At 34.8% G+C, this 14,498-nt stretch overlaps 2 protein-coding genes across 4 annotated transcripts; both read right to left on the reverse strand.

Moving 5' to 3' along the window:
- Window positions 1–1,829: 1,829 nt before the first annotated feature.
- Window positions 1,830–5,817, reverse strand: LOC116135436 (protein trichome birefringence-like 2). Of its 2 annotated transcripts, none has more exons than XM_031421132.1 (5): window positions 4,495–5,812; window positions 3,807–3,999; window positions 3,524–3,714; window positions 3,098–3,256; window positions 1,830–2,398 (listed from the first exon to the last, which is right to left on the reverse strand). In XM_031421132.1, exons 1-5 carry the CDS (start codon window positions 5,421–5,423, stop codon window positions 2,056–2,058), a joined length of 1,815 nt encoding a protein of 604 aa, XP_031276992.1. In that variant the 5' UTR covers window positions 5,424–5,812; the 3' UTR covers window positions 1,830–2,055. The 2 variants fall into 2 exon arrangements, with proteins under 2 accessions (XP_031276992.1, XP_031276993.1); XM_031421133.1 differs by having other exon boundaries at window positions 2,211–2,398; window positions 3,088–3,256; window positions 4,495–5,817.
- A 2,805-nt stretch (window positions 5,818–8,622) lies between these two features.
- On the reverse strand, window positions 8,623–14,012 carry LOC116135448 (protein NSP-INTERACTING KINASE 3-like). 2 transcript variants are annotated; one of them, XM_031421152.1, is made up of 11 exons: window positions 13,290–14,012; window positions 12,807–12,939; window positions 12,610–12,681; window positions 12,286–12,429; window positions 12,090–12,161; window positions 11,911–11,970; window positions 11,722–11,810; window positions 11,467–11,613; window positions 10,339–10,680; window positions 9,552–9,943; window positions 8,623–9,137 (listed from the first exon to the last, which is right to left on the reverse strand). In XM_031421152.1, exons 1-11 carry the CDS (start codon window positions 13,393–13,395, stop codon window positions 8,823–8,825), a joined length of 1,872 nt encoding a protein of 623 aa, XP_031277012.1. In that variant the 5' UTR covers window positions 13,396–14,012; the 3' UTR covers window positions 8,623–8,822. The 2 variants fall into 2 exon arrangements, with proteins under 2 accessions (XP_031277012.1, XP_031277011.1); XM_031421151.1 differs by having other exon boundaries at window positions 11,713–11,810.
- Window positions 14,013–14,498: the final 486 nt, after the last annotated feature.

A 14,498-nucleotide genomic window follows, 5' to 3' on the forward strand; every position in this document is an offset into this window, starting at 1 on the left:
GAGCAGTCTTAAAATGAGCCAAAAGAAATAAGTACGAAGGAAATTGAAAAAAGCCTTCATTTTTATAAATACCACTCGCTTCACTGTCACTGCTTGTCGATAATGGGCTGTAGATTGTTTTAGCTGAGTTGAAGTTTTGGATTCGGCTCATGTTTGTTTTGCCATTTGAATGGGTGGCGCGCCTAAACAAAAACTGGCTTGGCTGCATTAGTGGACAATCAGAAGAATTTGGAGTAGGAAAAAAGTTGGAGTTAGTGGATCCACTGATGCAATTGAAAAGTAACAAGAGTCCAATAATATAAAGTAATACACCAAACAAAAGTGGTCTCCCTGCCCCTCCTTTGTCATATTTTACATTAATATCCTCTTATGCTTGCTAATATTTTCAAGAAATTCATAACAACCCATCTGAATTCTATTCGTGGTTGTAAATTAATCCATTAACATACCATTTACTGTGAGAAATCAAAATTGGTGGACTTGAACAACACAAAATCAAATCAAGTTGATAAGCAACATCATTGTAAGTTGTAACAAGCTTCAGAATGAGAAGCATGGGTTCATATTGAAAATGGTCAAGTCATTAGGTGAAGGGCAAGATGGTCATCTTCAACCATAGGGAGCAAGCAAAGCAACTTTTAGTGGTGAAATTTTTAAGAAAAGTGAGGGTGGATAAGTGAGTAGATGAATTATTCAGTTAAACTTCAGATCACCATTTCTCAATCATCATCAGCTATTTAAAGCCTATCGCAAAAGACTAAACTTCCCCACTAGCTTTGTTAAGAGTCCCATTGGATGTTGGAAATCGTACAAACCAGCCTATCAATTTTGTTGAAGTTAATAGGCATGGAAATCTTTTGGGATGAATCATTCCATGGATCTTAATAAAGCATTGGGGGGTTTCGGGGTGAGGGAATTGAATCTCTCTCATCACTCTCTCCTCCAAAATTCAACTGTTTGTCTGTGCTTAGCTTAGCCATCAGGTTTGGTTAATGCATGGCAAACCGGCAAGTCACAAAACGGCATTGGGCTCGGTTTCGAGTCTTGTTATGTTATGGCTTTCTCCTCTTTTTATATTTATGTATATGTAATGTTGTAGTTCCTGCATGAGATTGCAATAAAAGTTCATGTTTTTATAAGCAGAACCTCTCAGCAAGCTGATTTGCTTGCTGCATATTAAGTAGGTATGTTATCATCTTCTCTTGCTCTCTCTTTCTCTTCTTCTCTGTGCATGTTTTTTGTCTCATTAAATTAAAGAAGATTCTGCTTTTGCCATTATAGCTCAACTTCTAATTCTTCCTTCAGTTGTGAATACTGGGAAATTTCTGGGAATTAACTCGTTCGACATTGGTACATTTATATTTATTTATTTATTTTACACATGCAACTCGTTAATTAGGGGCAAGAAGATACCCATTTACCAGAACGGAGCCATCTAAGAAACAGGAGAAGTTGGTTGATAAGGAGAAAAATCATAACAACATTAAATGTGCAAATGCAGTAACAAGAAATGACAACTTCCTGTGTTTCAATTAGAAGCATAATGACAGGTTTCTTCAATAATCAATAGGGTGTCCTCTGAAAGTTATAGAATCTGATAGTCAATAGTCTGCTGAACAGCCAACAAAGAAAACAAGTTACACATTCTTCGCCATTAACGGAGTTTTTGATAAGTCTGATCACTGAAAACAAATACCACAAGGGACATAAGCCCACTATGGAAAAACCCAGTCACAGATTCTTGAGCCCCCAACCTTGCTTTCAGTTAATACATCACTAAAACTACATATTTTTAGCCTCAAGTAAAATTGTAACTTGAGAATAATCTAAAATTCTTACCAATATCCTCCCAATTTGGAAAACCTAATTATATTGTTTGTAATTTGAAACGTTAATATGCAAAATCCATTTGTACATCTGCCTGTTTTGCACAAACTTGATGTATACTATTCTAAGCCGAATTAAAACTCATAAGTCATGTGAAATTGGCAGGAAAAATCTAAAAGAGTACAAGCAATTAATTATTATTTAATGCCAGTTTGTATACAACTCTGTTCAGTTTCTCCAGGATCCGATTCCAGCTTTCAAGAGGGAGGCGTATAACAATTCATTCCAAGAGTCTGGTACTCCAGGCAAGCACCAATGACTGCAATCTTGAACTCGCTCAGCAGCAATTCGTTCTTCGGCAGTCTTGTATTCCATTCTATATATTGCCGGGTGCCCATCTTTTCTGAAAGCAGTAAGTCTACTTATGTTCAAATATACTACTGGAGTTTTCATTTCCGGAAGCACATGCTCCAGAGCTCTCATTTTTGAAGGATACTTAGTTAAGTAAGTTCCATTGAAGAATGGCTCAGTTTCTTTGTGGCACTGTCCTCCTGAGTTCCATGGGCCTCCTCTGAAACCACATCAAGCAGTCAGAAACCTTTTTCCGCAGATCACATGATCAGATAAACAAAAACGGGAATATTCCTTATAACTTGTTAATTTGTATATCTACTGCCCTTATTTTCAAACTATAAGATTTTAAAATGAGAACTATAAATTATTAGATTTTCACATGAGAACTCTAATAATGATCCATAAAAATACAAAATCTTTCATTTAGAGATAACAGCCAGAATGGATAATTACGGCCTTAGTTTTGCCTGAGAAGGTCAACAAATGGCAAGATCTAGGAGATTGTGCAATATAGCATTGGAAAATACACTAACCTTAAGTATAAGGTTTTATTAACATGCATTCTAAACAACTTGCATCATAATTCACAATTCCTCCTTTGTTGAACCATGATACATAGTATGCAAACCAGTAGTAGAAAGGTAACCATCTTAAAATAAGACAAAGCTGTTTTTCAATGAATAACAACTACATGTAAGATTAACCACAGAAAACAAAAGAAAGGTCAAAAAGGCAAACGGCCTCAAAGCAGACAAGGTTGGGCAGAGATACCAGGAACTATTATTCTTGAGATTTGGTCATGGAAGATTGTTTTAAAAAGTCAATAAATACAAATTTGTAAGAACAATATAACGAAAAGCACACATGGTGTTCATCCATTGCATAAAGGTAAGTGAAGGAACATACAATCGTATACCTAAAATGGGAGACAGAATATCCCCTGAAGAAAACCTGAGTTCGATGGCTATCAATGTTATTGTCAATCCATCTGGCCCAAGTGGTGAGTGCTCTCTTATAAGCTTCTAGCACCTTAAGTCTTGGGTGCACATAGTTACCTTCTTGGTAATAGTCTTCTCTGTGAACCACAAAATACCAGAAAGAAAAAAGAAAGATTTAATAACTTGACTGGCACTCTAAATTTCAAATGACAAAATGAATAACAATGTCATGCAGAAAATTTTGAAGCAACAGAGCACAAAAACTTTCTTTTCCATATCACTTATTTTCTTTCAAATAATAACTTTATTAAACTTAAGTCATCGTTTAACAATTTTGCAATATCAGAATGATATATGTAAACAATATGAAACAGTAGTGCAAGACACCAAATTATGAGATTCACCCTTTAGAAGTTTTCTCGTGGGTCCACCAATGACCTGTATTGAAGATAATGATGTCAGCATCGTGGTACATTGAAGTTGTCCGGTCCATCAAATCCAATCTTAGTGTTTCCATGGATCCATTTCTACCCCTAAATGATGATTCTCTAACAAGAAATGGCGAGCCAACAAAATCCACAGTACAATTATAGTCCTACAAAAAACAGGAAATGAATCATCTGATAGATGGATGCTTGTAAAATAAAGTATTTCTTACACTAAATGAAGGATCCCCCTGAAACTTGCCTCAAATAGGAAAGCATAAAAACCGTTCTTTTTAAACTCTGTCTTTCCAGAAATCTCATAAACTCTTTTCTTGTTTCGGACACTATGGCGGAGTATACACACTAGAGATTCCCACATGTTCCGATTCAGTGAATCTCCCACAAAAACCAGCTTCTTGTCTCTTAATCTCTCAAGAAAATCAGTTGCATTCAAACTGGAAGCAGTCAACAAAGAGTCAAGAACAATGTTATATTTCTACCCAAACACTCCACTGCATATGTACAGAGGCTGGTACACGATAGAATCACCAGCACATTTTATCCACTAACCTCCAAAATGAAAATAATGCATAGATAAAATCCCCAACTAAAGTGATGGAACTTTAATCATAATTCAAACATTAACCACATAAGTCTAAATAAATCACAGAAAGTTAACATTGTAAACTTGTAGCCTTTCTCTGCTGATGAAGTTTATTACTAACACAAGTTAACCAAGAACTGTCTATACATATCACAGGAAGACTAATGGAACTCTTTGGGTAACATTCAGTAGCAAAACAATTTTTCTATAATTAAATAAGACTTGTAAGCATGTTGTTATCAGTTAAGCTTTTTCATCAACTTTTGTTAACTATAAATCATTGAAATCATAATATGAGTGCACTTTCAACACCAATTAAAGGTAAAAGAATGGAGATAGATTTCACCTGGGGATGTCACACCCGTATGGCTGCCATTTCCATTTAACATATCCATCATCTGGTCTTCCATTAATGTGACAATCAAAATCCTTATCAATGTAAGGACATGAACCCGCAGGATAATATGGCTTTGAATCATCTCTCAACCATCTACCATCAAATATATCACAATTTCCAAAAGAATTTGCATGCTTCTTCATAAGTCGAGAATCATAAGAGATTGAAATATTATTTGGCTGAGAAGCATTCCCACCATCTTGTGACAAATTACTAAAATTGTTATTATTATTAGTGACCTTGCCATTCATATCGGTAGTATTATTCACAGAATAATTCCTTTCAATAATTCTCTTCGAATACACATCTTCTTTGGCATTAAGACTGCAATTCCCACATAAATGTTCTTTTTCACCAATGAAGCTTCCATTATTATTTACCCTCTCTGAGAAATTCCCCAAATTCTTCTCTAAAATCACTTCTTCCACAATTGAAGCCAAATTATTTCTGTTCTCAGCAACAAGTGATCCATTTTGAATCCTTCCTGTTCCATCTTCGACCTTGGTAGTCAAATTCCCCAGATCAGTAATCCCTTGCCCCTCACCGATTCTTGACACATTTGCGTCTTGGGACTTGCCCACCACATCCACAGAGTTATTCACTTGTTTATTACCACCCATACTAATAGCACTACCATTAAACGAAGAAGTTGAAAATGAAAAAGGCCAGGATCTAGTAATATGAGAAGCATTTTTGCTACTAATGCCATTGAATCCTTGAAACAACGGAGCAACAATAGGAGTCTTCACAGAGTTACTAAGTAAAAGAATAGTAAGTACAATGACAGAAGCGCAAACACCCAAACCAAAGCCAGAAACTACCTTTCTTCTTGGAGATAGTCGAAGCTGTTCAGAAAAGGAAAGTTTCTTCAAATCCATTGCCTACGAATCAATGCATGCATACCCTTCCAGTAGAAAAATAGAGAGCTGAAATATGAAGAGTTAGGGATCTAAGCGAGCAAGGTTTGAAAGAGAAAAAGGACAAAAGAGTTGTGTTGTGTTGGGAGATTATAACAAAGAAATAAATGGCGTGACATTGTTGGGTTGTACTGAAAGAGGTTTAAAAAAAATAAAAAGGTTAAGTTTAGAGAAGAAGAATGAGATTGTTGGAAATAGTATCAGTTTGTTTCTACCATGAGTACCATCAGTTCCAACAGGGAACTTCACCGCCGGAATTACTAAACTGTCCGTTGTTCAACCTCTTTGAATTTACACTCGAGTCTCCGTTCAAAAATAAGAGAAATGCTAGATCAAAGCCATCTAACAGCTGTCACATGACCGATTTGTGAAAAAAAAAAAAAAAATATAAGATTGGCGTGAAATTAGTGGTATGAAATTATCACATCACTTTTATAAAGACTTTTTATATATCTAGCATTTCTCTAAGATTAAACGAGGAGTCAAAAGTTATTCTTTTAAAATTCGGGTGTGTTTGTTTTATTATTTTGAGTTGTATTTTTAAAATATTATTATTAAGTTGACTTGAGTTATTATTATGAGGTAGGATTTGAAAATTATAAAAAAACCATTAGATTTGTTAATTTAGCTAAACACTCCCAATAATAAACTAGATTTTAGCCATCACCTCCAGAATCTAGTGTCATTGTGCACGACTGGCCAAATCTGGCTAGTCGTGTACTGCTATGACCTTTTTCGGCTAGATCCACCACAGATCTAATCGTTGACTGTCAGATCTCGTCACAATTAACCGTTAACGATGACAAAAGATATGGTTGTTGTTGACGGTTAACGACGACCATATATTAGTCGTCATTAATGGCCAGATGTGGCCGTCAACGGCTAGATATTTAGTTATGGATCTGGCTAAAAAATACTAGATCGACGTACTGTTGATCAGATTTAGCCGATAGTGCGTCATTATACCAGATTTCGACTACTTTCTGATAGTAGTTGTCAGAATTTGACAAATATGGACGGGTAGGGGTGTTTTTATCAATTTATATAAAAAAAAAATTGTTGGAGGTATTTAGTTAAATTAGCAAACCTATGAAGATTTAAAATAATTAAACACTATAAGATATAATTTTGAGAATAGAGAAACAAACATATATTTTTTTAATAATAGAAATAGGGTATTTTGAAAAAAAAAGGAAACGAACGCACCCAATAACTTGATCATAATTTGAGTAACATAATCCTTAAAAACAAGAGTTAACTCGCGTTTGATACCCTTGGTTTCATCTATTCAAGATTTTGCATCAATTATTTGGGTAGAAAAAAGACTTCTACTCTAAAAACAAATCTAATAGCATGCGATGACTGCGGCGGAATTTGTTTATTTCTTTACAAATCTAATAGTCGCCAAGGGTAACTAATAGTCGCCGAGGGTATATTCGTCACCGAGGGAAAAAACAAATAGCTACCCGTTAACTGTAAAAAACGCAACACAAGAAAAAAGTGGGACACGTGGCGTTCTCATTACCGTTACACAGCCGGTTTGCGGATTGCGATGTTGGTCGGGTATGAGCCACGTGCTGCTCTTTCTTGTTCTTGTTAAAGTTAAAAGCACTAATGCGTGTACCGGTAATTGCAATTTGCAAATGCGACCCATACAAATACACGCCACGTGGGTCTATTTGGTCATAGTGGGACATAGTTGCTGAACTTTCGTAACACCGGAACATTTTCCCAAGTGAGCGCGGGAAAAAAGCGATACTTACCCGATCCGAGGGAGAACAAAACGACGGCGTCTCATGAACATTGATTCGAGTCCACTGAGATCCGATCTGTGAAGCTTCTTCACTGAATCACAAGAGAAATTATTAATTAATGATTCTACTATTTATGGAGCAAAAATCTGCAGAATTGATGAAAATTATCATTCTCTCGTAAATTTATGCAAAATCAAGCAATTGTTAATAATAATTAAGAAAACGAATTTTAATAATCTAAATATACCTCTCTTATATATATTTTTTTAAATTTCATTAAATCCATTTAATATTGAAAATGGTCCTCTAAACTTAATTAAATATTAATTTATCTAATTTTTCTCCAATTTCAAACTTTTTTTTTTCTATCTTAAATTCATATTCATTCCATTATATGATTACTGTATCCATAGTATAAATATTTAAAATAAAACAAAAAATTTCAATGATTTTAAAAATTTAGGGTAAAAGTTAAAAATAGAAAAATATATTTATAATTTATAATGTCATTTCTAATAATTTTAATTAAGTTTAAACTTGATGAACTAGATAGTAGCTGAAAATCACTTCCCTTTTAAATAGTTTTAATACTGGCAAATAAAGAGTAAACGACATATTCCTATTCGAGGTTTAGCAAAATCTTGACATATTCCTATTCAAGGTTTAACGAAATGTCAAGTTGATATTCCTAATTGCATTTATTGAAGATTCTCATCTTTAAATTGGTGACTATTAAAGGTAGTCGAAAACAGTGAATAAAGCCAATAAGTGAAGGTATGAGTTTTGTAGAAAAGGTTGTAAGGCGTTCAACGGTGATCTCGAAAATGATTTTGGACTTTAAAATCGAGTAGAAAAACCAAAAACTGCTAGTTTGGATGCTACTAACGTGAATCGCTTTTTGTTAAAATAAACCCTTCTTTGCCAAAGAAATCGTCGATGCACTTTAACATGCTAACGTGCGTCATGCTATAATTATAAATGAAGAATCTGTTAAATACGTTATTTTAAGAGTAAACATCTAGGACTTCTCTAAACCTCTAGTGGCAATACATAGTTTGCTCGTACTGAAAAATGAATTAGAATAATGCTACACTTACACAATTTTTTATACTATTTTGTAAACATCATGATGTGACATATATTACAGTCACACAAATTCTATTATAATATTAAAAATTAAAAATTTGTATGGTTATGATATATACCACATCATGAAAATCGCGTAAAAAGATGAAATAAGTGTAGCATAATCAATTAATTAAGAGGTTGGATGAGAGTGGTGTTGGGGCCTGGGTGATGATGGGACTGGGCCTGAAACAGTTAATTATGGGATTGTTGCACATTGTCACATACAATGATTATTGTTTATCCGCATAATCATTCTGTCCCTAATTCTAACCACCCAATTAACATCAAAATAAGGCAAACTACATTTTATATTTCTAATGCATTCCAAAATTTCTTTTGACAAGAAGCTCAATCAACTCAATTGATTTTCCAACCAAGAACAAGAAGAAGCTTATACATGAATTTCTTTTTTCCTTTTTACAGATGAATACATGGCATTCCCATTCAACGGCTATCAACACCAATTTCATATTACTAGTCACCTAGGACCAGAAAGCTCCATTGCTTCTACCACAAGTGATGATTCTTCTATAAAATCTGAGTATCTTCTTTCACAAGTTCGCAACTTCGGTGTCCCAGACTCCACCTTCTGCGACGCCTCCCATTTCTCTGCTAAACCATCACCTTCCAACATCCGCAATACTTCGGACATTTTTGGGCGATGAGAAGGATTGAATTGAGTGCATAAGAGGGCCACCTGAACCATTTCTTCCAACTCGATTCTGTCAAAATTTCCCTTTACATCCTTATCCACCATTTGGCTTAGCTTTCCCTCCTGATGGAGCTTCTTTACCTGCAAAATATATTAATATAGAATTTGAATTATTCACACACTACTGGAAGTTACACCCGACTCTTTGCAACTAAAAGTTCTGTCATCTCTCCCCACACATAGAATACTTAGCATTTGCAATAATGGTATCTATTAAGAGATTAGAAAATCATGTTGCTCAAACACTAGCACCAAGATTTAGAGGAAGATCAAACTACCATTAAGTACAAAAGTAGAAAGAGAATGTCAATGAATTGTGTCTGCAATGATGCAATCAGGAGGAATGTACAAATCATACAGTGGTCCCGTTGCAAGATTCTCAGGTGAAGAAACATAAAATTTCCAAGTCCCAACATATTCAACTTTTCGCCAATTTAATTTTGGATCAAATGAATTAATTATCAAAGCTATACTGTTAAAGAGAGATGAAAGTACCCGATCAAGCATGACACCTTTCTGGTTAGCTGCTCGTCCAAAATCCAAAGCCTTCTGACCTGTGATTAGCTCAAGCAGCAAGATCCCAAAACCAAACACATCAGTCTTTTCCGAAGACTGGCCTGTTGATAAGTACTCTGGAGCAATGTGGCCAACAGTACCACGCACTGCTGTGGTCACATGGGAATCTCTGTGATCCAAAAGCTTTGCTAATCCAAAATCCCCAACAACTGCCTCAAAATCTTCATCCAGCAAAATGTTGGCTGCTTTGACATCCCGGTGGATTATTTTAGGATCACATTGCTCATGTAAATAAACTAGGCCCCTGGCTGTACCCAACGCTATCCTTTTCCGCCTTGCCCAGTCCAAAGCAGGCTGACCATGAACATGATCTGAAAACCCACATTGGATGAAATTATTCTAAGGCAGACACCATATGGAAGAACTTATAACCAGATAGAGAAGTTGAAGGGAAGGTAAAAGTAACAGTTATGATTACATCAAAGCAACATATACTGAATCTTAGAGCTCCAAAAAATTACAGTTTCCCCAGGAAAATGAAGGAACTTTGACCAATTCAGAAGGATGAGTGAATGAAAATAAATGAAGAGTTATGATGTGAAACAAATCCACGGTGAGTTTCAGAAAACAATAAGCAAATATCATGTTTGAAAGTTATTTAACAAACATGACTTCTAGGTGGAGATGATCAGCATCAATTTTTGATATTATTAATATTTCATGTTTAAACTTTAAACCACTTGAACAAAATTAGAAAGCTCAGTACCTCTTAATCGGGATGCTACACTTCCATTTGGCATATAGGGATAAACAAGGAGCCTTTCATTCTCAGTCGTGCAGAACCCACAGAGCCTTAGAAGATTCCGATGGACAGCTAAACTTATTGTCTCTACTTCTGTCTGAAATTGGACTTCACCACCAGCTATATTGTAGTCCTTCAGCCTTTTCACAGCCACCAGAGTTCCATCATTCAAGCAACCCTTGTATACAATACCAAATCCACCTCTCCCCAGAATATTTTTTGAGTTGAAATGGTTGGTTGCAGTGCGGAGCTCCTTAAAGGTATACCTTCTCAAATGGCCCAAGCCTACCTCTGGGTCATATTGATCTGCCACAGAAAACATGATGTATGAGAATGCATGGATAACAGAGAATTTGAGCAAAATAAAAGCTTTTTGTCGGTGAAATTAATAATGTAGTTTGCAGCTTAACATGTGGATTGTTCATGCAAAGACACATTAAATAATATGCCATACACACAAGAACGAATTATGTTATGCTGCCACTGCAGTTTCAATAAATGAGGCAGAGATGATCTGACAACCATGTTTTAATAAACAAATTAGAACAACAGCCTGGGCCCCGTCCCCCCAAGTTCCTAATCATTCATCTGCAACCCAACACCAGGTTTTACCATTTTCTGAAGGCCATGCCACAATAAACTGGGCAACAAAAACCATTGGTACTTAGATAATTTATTATACTTATATTTAGCAATTTGAGATATAACTCAGTAAAATGAGAGGAAAATAAGCTGATCCATAAAAATTTACAAATAGATTGGAAATAATCTCTATGGGTAACGAACTCTGATATTGGAACTCCAGATGTTATTCATTTCCAAAAATTTGAGCTTCAAGCTTTCTAACCACAGCTTGTAAAAACTGTACATAGTAAAGTGAATCACACACTTTTAAATGTTCATGCCTCTTACACCTAGGAGAGTTGGTTAGGCTAGCATGCCTTAGGTAGTGCTAAAATCCAGCAATATAGCAGATGAAAAATTAGGACATCTGAATCTTATACTAGTCCTTGTTGACCATCAACATCCATATATATATATATATATATATAAAGAGGAAAAAAGACAAACAACGAAACATAAAAAACTAACCATTAACATCAAAGAAAATCTGCTGGTTGTGTCTATATCGCCACCAAACTAGTAAACCAATCATGATTATGACAGAAAAGGCAGCACCAAAGCTGGCACCAAAAGCAACAGCCACACGATGGCTCTTCATTCCAGAGTCTGGTTGATCTAAGAAATCACAGATTCTATCAATTAACAAATGTCATCAACTGTGGAGAGTTTACTGGTCGACTATCAAATTTTCAAACATAGCTTAAAGAGAGAAACCTTTCAGACCATTTGGTGGGAGGGAAAGAGGTTCTGGAAAGACAGCAGAACAATTGTTGTTGGCCTTTGGTCCACAAATTAAAGGGTTTCCTATAACTCTGAAGTAAGTGAAGAGTATCAGTATCACAGAGAACACCAGTACAACAACTCGACCAGAAAATAGATAACAGTTTTGGAGCCAGGGAAAGAATTGCTTACTTGAAGGTTCTTGCTGATACCTTTGGCAATGAACCACTTAAATTGTTATAGGAAAGGTCCCTACAAACAGGTTTTATTTACAGAATTAATAAGCTATGCACATAGAAATAACAATGAATTTTTCTCATTCATTTCATAAAACCAAGTTAAGGATTGAGTGCAGAAGTTCAAATACATACACGAGGGTTAGACCTTCAATCTTGGACAAAGACTCAGGGCAGGATCCTGTAAGGCTATTGTTGTTTAACCGCCTGACTTGCTCAAGGAACAATAGAACATGTAAGGATTAGAATCAATCCCAAGCATGACAGCTAGTGTTTGATGCAAATTAGAAATTACAAGACAAGAAATCAGTATAAAGATTTTGAAACTTACAAATAATTCAGATTTCTAAGGTTCCCCAAAGAATCAGGTATTCCACCAGTAAAAGTATTGTTGGAGAGATCAAGTGTTTGAAGTTTCTCCAATTTCCCAAGTGCAGCAGGAATAGGACCCGCAATGGCATTATTCTGCAGCAACCTGCACATTCATGCAAAGAGTGAGCAGTGCCTCAACTAAATTGCTTTTGCATTAGGTGACCAGAAGTGAAAATTCACAAGGAAAGCACAAACAATAGAGAGATAAGAAACCCAAATTTAAATCCATGACCGTGCAAGCCCAATATTAAATAATTTAGTTAGACTAGAGGTAATTACTTACACTGATTGCAAGTTAGTAAGGTTTCCAATCCAAGGAGATAAGGTCCCTGATAAGCTTTGACTAGGAAACCCCCTATTCAAAGCAAATACAAACCACTTAAAGAATTGCTCAAATAAAATGCTGCAGAATTGTGATAGTTTTTATGTCCAATTTCAAATAACAACATGTTTTTATCAGAAGAGATTCAAACAACTTACAGAGCAGAAACATAGCCATCAGAAGAGCAAGTAACCATCCTCCAGCTACAAGGATCTACAGAGGTAATATCCCAATTCTCCAGAACATTGTATGGGTCATGTAGATTGCTTTTTATGGCCACTAAAGCTACCACTGCTCCAATTTCAAAGGAAAAAGAAAATAAATAAACGAGGAGTCCTTTCTACCAACAACTTCATGGTAACACATCTTCATTTCTAGGTAAAAATTATCCAATAAAAAATAGAGTGAAAAATCTAAAACAAGGATTTTAAAGCCAAAAAATACTGTTCAAGTAAAAGAAAGATTTTTTTTAGTACTAAATAAGAGAAATAATAAATCTTAATTATGCGGCTATTGGAGTAGTTCAGATAGTCTTGCAGACCATCAAAGCATTTACTCATAAAACAACAAAGAAACTATCCCAATTCAGAAACAGGAAAAAAATAATTTAATTTAAATAGTAAAAACACACCGAAACTAACCTTCGTAGTTGATACCAGCAGGAGAAAGTGTAGCAGAAGAAATCTCCATTAATGCGAAAACCAGAAGAAATACCAGCCTCCACAACATGAAACTCTTGTGTTCCATAGTCTTTTATGGGTTAAAGCAACTTTACTTCGTATATTAATACAACAACTATCCACTACTCATTCTCACATCAACTTAACTCTCTAATGTCCATCTCTGCCTTATCCAAACCAAAAGAAAAAGAAGCTCTCTTCTCTACTCCATAAACATGAAGAAACCAAACACCCGAATTATAAATACAGTGTCTTGTTTAGAATGAAGGTGAGTAGAAAAAGGAAAGAGATAATTTTCTCGAGAAACAAACAAGCATCAAGGCTGAAATTCTGAGATCCTAGAGATCTGAGAACAATGAGTTTGAAATTGTAAATGTTTAGGGGTGATCCCCACAAATTCCATGTGGGTTTAATTGTAGGTTTCTATCTTTGCTATTGTTCTTTCTTTCACTGCTGTTTTGATTCCACTGCTACTATCATTATCTTCTTAGCTTTTTTCTTGTTTTAAACATAAAAAACAGAAACCAAATGAAAATTCACTCTCTCTTTCTCTCTCTTCACCCTTCCTCACTTAACACAAAGAACCAAAACACAAAGGTGAAAACAAAATGCCAAACTCACACAAATACAGATGCAAACTCAGTCAGACTCACCCAGTAAACTAATACAATTGAAATTATATTATTAAAATGTGATCATCTCCAACCAGCATTGGTGTTGACCATTGGTGTGATTTTTAGTGGAAAATGCAATTGCATCTCTACCCATTGTAATAAATATTACACCAAAAAATATTTCTTGAATTATTCTCTTTCTTTTCTTTAATTGTAATAATCACAATTAATCTATTTCACTAATTATTTTTGTATATATTAATTAAATATTGAGAATGATATTTTGTTAAATAATAATTACTTTGAAAAATATACTAATTTAATAAAATTGCTTTATTTGATCAAATAAAATTACATTTAATATAGAAAAACATTACATCTAATATAAAATGATACCAAAAAAAAAAAAAAAAAAAACCACAAAGTAAAATTTCATATTGATAATAATTTAATCTTCCGAATTAGTATCATAGTATGTTCTCCCCACAAATGATCAATTAATGCATTTCGAAGAGCATGGTGAGCCTCTGTATCCTTGATTTGTCCATATTGAGCA

Source organism: Pistacia vera, unplaced genomic scaffold (genome assembly GCF_008641045.1).
Source record: "Pistacia vera cultivar Batoury unplaced genomic scaffold, PisVer_v2 Contig30, whole genome shotgun sequence".
In the NCBI taxonomy this organism is placed as follows: Eukaryota; Viridiplantae; Streptophyta; class Magnoliopsida; order Sapindales; family Anacardiaceae; genus Pistacia; species Pistacia vera.

What these genes read in the sequence shown, in the direction of transcription:
- LOC116135436 (XM_031421132.1), bottom strand. Translation starts at nt 5,423, where the DNA reads ATGGATTTGAAGAAACTTTCCTTTTCTGAACAGCTTCGACTATCTCCA. An exon ending in CACGAGAAAACTTCTAAAGG is followed by an intron (nt 3,257 to 3,523) that starts GTGAATCTCATA and finishes TGTGGTTCACAG; the next exon opens with AGAAGACTATTACCAAGAAG. An exon ending in TATTCTGTCTCCCATTTTAG is followed by an intron (nt 2,399 to 3,097) that starts GTATACGATTGT and finishes ATGTGGTTTCAG; the next exon opens with AGGAGGCCCATGGAACTCAG.
- LOC116135448 (XM_031421151.1), bottom strand. Translation starts at nt 13,395, where the DNA reads ATGGAACACAAGAGTTTCATGTTGTGGAGGCTGGTATTTCTTCTGGTT. An exon ending in CTTACTAACTTGCAATCAGT is followed by an intron (nt 12,430 to 12,609) that starts GTAAGTAATTAC and finishes ATGAATGTGCAG; the next exon opens with GTTGCTGCAGAATAATGCCA. An exon ending in GATTTTCTTTGATGTTAATG is followed by an intron (nt 10,681 to 11,466) that starts GTTAGTTTTTTA and finishes TTTCTGTGGCAG; the next exon opens with ATCAATATGACCCAGAGGTA.